The sequence below is a fragment of the Ictidomys tridecemlineatus genome, chromosome 5 (genome assembly GCF_052094955.1).
Source record: "Ictidomys tridecemlineatus isolate mIctTri1 chromosome 5, mIctTri1.hap1, whole genome shotgun sequence".
Classification (NCBI taxonomy): Eukaryota; Metazoa; Chordata; class Mammalia; order Rodentia; family Sciuridae; genus Ictidomys; species Ictidomys tridecemlineatus.
The window spans coordinates 172,115,438-172,121,546 of NC_135481.1; the positions used below are offsets into that span (position 1 = coordinate 172,115,438).

Here is a 6,109-nt window from a genome sequence, read left to right on the forward strand (position 1 = left end):
TACAAGCCTAAAATTACTTAACAAAAGGTCAACAATAAAAGTATAAAGAAAAGGGGAAAAGTTAGGAGGTTTCTTAAAGTTAAGTTTAGCAGAGTCTCCTTGAGTTGTGTGGGTGTTGCTTTGAGGGTACAGGGGCACTAGTGCAATGGGTCTGTCATATTCAGGTGTTGGATTTCATGACTCTGGATACACCTGGAGACGCAGCCTGGGGTGGGGACAGAGAGGGCGGAGGATCATTCCCTCCGCAAAGGCTCCTCCCAAAGGGAGCAGAGCGAATGGGTCAGAGCACACATCTGCGTGTCTGCTGCTTTTCTGCTTAGGGGCACTGTCCTGCTGGGACTCTGCCTGGACCGGTCCTTCTCTGTTCGTGGTCAAGCATGGCACACTGCTTGGGGCCTGTGCTGCTGCTGCTGCTACTAATACTGGGTGAGCACCTGCCTCCTCCCTTGGACCCTGAGCCCTGGCCTTCTGTCCTGCTTCTCAGAGGCAGTTATGAAGGGTGAGAGAAAGATTCCAGGAAAAGCTGGAATACACAAAGGGGAGCCATAGAAAAGCCTAGCAGTCTGCCCTGCTACGCATGCTATGTACACAATCTTTGGGCCTAGCTGAAACACCCACCTCCTAAGTCCCATCTTGGTACCTCTGCCCAGGTCCTTTCCTTTCGTATTGCCTCCCCTCCCCCAGCTGTCTTTCTGCCCCAGCCCAGTGCTCCGTTCCTAGTCTTGGAGATTCACACGGGCTCATTGCCCGGCATCTTCAGTGTCTCACTGCCTTTCATCTGCTGCAACCTCTAACTACCCCTTCTCCACACAAAGGAGGGGTGACTTTCTAGGGCTTGGTGTGGTATGAAGAATGGGGTCTGGTAAAGGTTTAAGGCACAGGATATCTTGAAGCTGAGGTGTGCTGTTTTGAGAGTGGAGAGGAGGCAAGGTTGCTCCCAGAAAGGTAAGCAAAGGAACAGGTGGTTATAAGACCTCAGGTGGCACTAGGTGCTGTTGTGCATGGCTCAGGCCTGGGCATGTACCCAGCAAAGCAGGAGAGCAGGCTGCTCTGGGCCTCTGGGCCTCTGGGTGGGCCCTCTCCCATCTGCCCCCTGCACTAGTGTACTTATTCCAAGCCTTCAGAGTCTGTCCTTCAAACCTGAAGCCACAGCAAGAATCACCATTATCCAAGCCATCCAATCCACAATCTAGGAAGAAAGAGGTAGCAAGTGCCAGAGAGTTGGCCTGCTCCCAGCCCTGAGTCAGCATGCCCCCTGCCCAGCAAGTCACACAAAGCAAGACAGATGAGGGGCCAGGTTAGGCCCTTTATTTTCAGACTGGGGAATGGTTTCAGCAAAGGGCTGGAAAAGGGGAAAGAGTCAGCTTGGTTTCAATGACTCAAGTCCTAGGATGGATCTGCGAAATCCTAACTTCAGGATTCCATGGCTTGCCTGGATTCACAGGTGATGGATGGCACATGTGAGCACAGCTTGCTCTCTGTCTACTCCATCTGTGTGATTCTACTGTGGCAGAAATCCTCTCTGCTTCAAGCAGGGTATCACCTGTTACCAGGTCATACCTTCATGGAAACCCCTGATGACAAGGTCCTGTAGCTTGCCATCAGGGACTTCTCTGAAATCACACCCGGCAGCCATGTCTAAGTGGTCTCTCCAATGGCCTGAGCCTTTTCAGGGAATCCTTTTGCCTGGCTGGTGGAGAGGCTGGGGAAGCCAGAGTCCATATTGGGCAGGATGAGTTAGACCCTCTGAGGGCACATCTGGAAGGACTAGGGAGGGATGACACCTTCTGCCACAGAGGACATGAGGAGGTGCAGTAGGTGGTTAGGAAAGAGGGAGAACTAGAAAACTATAGAACCAAAGAGTCTCCATATGGGGAAAGAGTGGAAGAAGAGGAAAGGTCAGGCGCTCTATTGTGCCAAAAAGAAAGGATGAGCGGCCACTGTCCTCAGTGTCATTTCGGATAAGTCGCTATTAGCCAGGTCTTCAGGAAGCTTCACTGATTCCCCATTAGGGAGGGCCTGTGAGGGTGGGAAGCGTCGAGTGGATTCTTCTCTAGATAAGTGCTGCAGTTGTGGGTGCGAGGGTACCTGGGGAGTTAGGGGCCTTAGCTTCTGAGGAGGGTTCGGACCAGCCTCCAGGCATCCCATCTATCCCTAACTTGTTGCAAAGGCTCGCGCAGAACCTGCCGCTGCCCATTCCGTGAACGAGGTCCGGCCGGTACCAATCAGCCGCACTTTTGGTCCTCTCTCTGTCCCCGCTTGGGTCTTGAGCATCCCACAAATTCCGGGGATGTGGCGGGGTGAAAAGTGCACGTAGGGTGCACAGAGAACTGAAGCTTGCCCCCACCTCCACCAGGGTCTGCAAGCTCCGCTGGGGGGAACCGCTGCGTGGACGCTGCAGAGGCGTGTTCAGCCAACGCGCTGTGCCAGCGGCTGCGCACCAAGTACGTGGCTCAGTGTCTGGGTCAGGTCGCACACGGGAGCTGCCCCCGCTCCCGCTGCCACCGCGCCCTGCGCCGCTTCTTTTCCCTCGGTCCTCAGGCGCTCACCCACGCGCTGCTCTTCTGCCCATGTACGAGCCCCGCGTGCTCCGAGCGACGGCGCCAAACCTTCGTGCCCGCCTGCGCCTTCTCGGGGCCGGGCCATGAGCCGCCCTCCTGCCTTGCAGCCTTGGACGCTTGCGAGAAGAGCCTGGTCTGCAGGTGCGCGGGGCGGGGCTGACTTGGGCGGGTCTCCTGGGCTGAGCAGGGCGGATCCTCTTGCCAGCTCACCTCCCTCCCGCCCCACCCCGGGCAGGCCCCGCCTCCTGGCCTTTCAGGCCTCCTGCGCGTCGACCCCCAGCTCCCAAGACGGTTGCCTGCGGGACCAGGGCCCCCATTGCCTGCGCGCCTACGCGGGCCTGGTGGGTACGCATGGTTGGGATCCGGGCGTCGGCCGGGGCTCTCCAGAAGATGCCTCTGCCAGTATGGGCCGATGACCCCTCCTTTGGGATCCCCCAGGCACCGCGATCACCCCCAACTACGTGGACAACGCAAGCGCGCGGGTGGCTCCCTGGTGCGACTGCAGAGCCAGTGGAAACCGGCATGAGGAGTGCGAAGCCTTCCGGGGGCTCTTTACAAGGAACCGCTGCTTGGGTGAGGGGCCCTCGCAGGGGTGGCGCGAGAGCCCGGGTGACCGCCTGGCTGGCAGAGTCTCTCTTAGAGGGAAGGAAACTGAGGCTTCTTGCGGCAGCCACTCAAGCACATTCCCTCCTCTGCTATCTGTCATCGTACTCCTTTGGGAAACGTGCCCCGCTGTCTCTGGAGACCAGGTCACAGAATCCTAGTAGTGTCAAGGCTGAGGTCCTTAAGGTCGGGAGGGGGCAAGAGTTAAGACAAGTTGCTCAGGGCCTGGGATTGACCAAGGGGAGACTTCTACTTCCAGCACTTCTGATTCCTTTCTTATGTGCTACCTCCCTCCTCTGGTGAGCTCCTCTCATGGGGTCCTAATGTCTTAATGGTCTGAGAGTTATGGATCCTGAGTTTGAAACCTGACTCTGCCACTTTCTAGCTGAAAGTTTGTTAACTCCTGTAAGCCTTTTTATGTTCATCTGTAAAATGGGGGTATAATTGTCACCTTCTATCGGGATGGAAGACTAGAGTAGTGAGTCACTCTGGGCACAGTCGTCCTTATTTTGTTATTCCTTAGCATGCACCTCCCATTTGTCCCAGAAGCCATTCCTTGAAGATGCCAGGGGAACTTGCTGTGCTTGGGGTTCCCAGTCAAGCTCACCCTGGACCCCTTCCTCCATAGATGGTGCCATACAATCCTTTGACAGCCAATGGCCCTCAATCCTGCAGGACCAGCTGGATTCCCACCACAACCCTGGGCAGCGCCTCCTACAGGTAGATGCAGTCAGTTCCTGCACTGCTGCTTTCTGAGATTCCCACCCAGACCTGCAGAGATGGAAGCCTGATTGGCCTGGGGATGGGGTGCAGGTAGAAAGCAGTACCAGCTCCTATCTCCAGTCCTCACTCTGCTCCAACTCCTAAGGTGTCCTCGGCTGACAGGCCCCTGGAAGGGAGCTCCTTGCAGTCCATACTCCCTGTTCTGGCTCTCCAGTCCTTGCTCTAAGACAGCAGACCTTGGACCACAAGGTGACTACACATTACTGCCTGGAGTTCAGGACCATGTCTCTGGTTTATTGCCCCCCTGAAAAGTGACTGGCTAGGCCTCCCACCTGCCCTTTGCCCATCTGGACACCTGTGTGCCCATGCCCTGGAGTGAGGGTTGGAGACTGGGGGCCTGACAGCAAAAGCCCTGGTTTTCTATCAATAGTCATCTTGGTTGTAGGTCCCTTTCTTCACAGACCTTGAGACAACTGGATTCTCTCACTGGGGAGGCACAGGAGAGGGTCACCTTTGCAGAGGCCTCACTAGAATCCAAGATTACCATCTGGACTCCTGGAACTCTAAGAAACTGTGTCAGCCTCCCAAGCAGTAGCACCTAAGGAATGCATGGAAACAGACTCCCTCTAGCACTGCAGCCTTTGAGTGCACCCTCCCAGTTAGGCAAAAACTGCACCCCAGAACTAATGTTAGCAGAGTGATTCCTGTCCATGATATGCTGCTTGGTGGGCACCCCCTGGAGTGAAAGAATCCAGTCCCTATCCTGCCCCTGCATTGAACTAGCACTTGGTCATCCATTTTCCCCCATGGTTTCCCCAGCACTAGGAATAGTGCTGTGCTCAATAAACCCACATGCACTGAGACTGACGTTGTTTTCATGTTGTGTGGGTCCTCGGGAGCCTGGAGACCAGTTAGCTGTGGGGTGTGCCCCTCCTGTCCTATGTGACTTCAGATGTCCCCAGAACTTCTCTGGGCCCTATCAGTCTACCTACAGATGCTGAAATGAATTAACTCTCAGGCCCTATAGTCAGGGACTTTTTTGCTTTTGTCCCTTTTCTGCTAGTTTTCAGATAAAGAAACTATATTTTCCAACTTCCCTCGCATCTGGGGTGGCCAGATGACACACTTAAACTAGTGTGACCCACAAATGCTACAAACAGTGTTAAATTGCAGTCCTGGGCTGGGCATGGTGAGGCATGCCTGTAATCCCAGTGATTTAGGAGGCTGAGGCAGGAGGATTGCAAATTTGAGGCCAGCTCCGGCAACTTAATAAGACACTGTCTCTAAATAAATACATAAGTAAAAAGACATGGGGATATAGCTCAGTGGAAGAACGTCTCTGAGTTCAATCCCCAGTATTTGGAAGAGAGGTGGGAATTCTATTAGTTCCATACCCAGCACTGAAAAAAAAAATTTGCATTCTGCAAAGGAGTTTGGGGAGGGCTGTGTACAACACAAGGGTTTGGGTACTAATCCTCTGCCTGTTTCCTTCTTCCTGGGAAGCTTGGAGACTCCTGACGACAAAAGGGTTACCAGGCTGCCCCTTCAAGAATCCTTCTGAAAACTCCAAATAAAAATTGAATACTGTATAGGAAAGCATAGGCATATACCTTCCAAAAGGATCCTTTTGCTGAAGTGGAGGCCGTTGGTGCCTTGCTCAGAGACCTCCTGGTCTCTGATGATGATGATGGTGTTGCTTACCCAACTCACAGCTGTCTCCTTCTCTAGAGAATCACTGCCCAGAACACCTGTTAGGTTATATGCTACTCCCGAGGCAGCTACAGTCCAGCACTGAGGCAGGGGTATAAGGGCCTGGCCTGCCTCAGGGTGGGACAATTCTGTCTGCTGAGACCTCCTCCTGGCTCAGCTCCTGCCCCTGCCCTCCTGCCTCCTTCATTTACAGGTTCCCCTAAGGACATTTGCTTCATTGTGTGAGAATCCTGGTCTTGGGCTCAGCTCTGGGAAAGCCTGACCTAAGATGCAGTAGTTAAGTACAGACCATACCAAAACTTAGGCCTAGGGCTGTCCAGGCCAGAACAGCAGCTCTGGGAATGGGTGTGCACATTGCAACTCAAACCAAACCCACAGGCTGCTTGCTGAGACTGTCATCCAGCTCTCAGCTTCAGCCAGGATGCTCCTGATTATAACATTAATTCAAAGTGGTTTGAGCATGTGCCTGAGCAACCCAGGCTTTATGCACAGCTGTCTCCAGGTTCAAATGA

The 6,109-nt window shown here is 54.1% G+C and overlaps 1 protein-coding gene across 1 annotated transcript; it reads left to right on the forward strand.

The window, feature by feature from the left end:
- The first annotated feature begins 377 nt into the window (after positions 1 to 377).
- Gfra4 (GDNF family receptor alpha 4) lies at positions 378 to 4,476 on the forward strand. Its single transcript, XM_021723263.3, has 6 exons — positions 378 to 499; positions 2,337 to 2,702; positions 2,797 to 2,906; positions 3,000 to 3,134; positions 3,793 to 3,884; positions 4,033 to 4,476. Exons 1-6 carry the CDS (start codon positions 378 to 380, stop codon positions 4,111 to 4,113), a joined length of 906 nt encoding a protein of 301 aa, XP_021578938.2. The 3' UTR covers positions 4,114 to 4,476.
- The last annotated feature ends 1,633 nt before the right edge of the window (positions 4,477 to 6,109 follow it).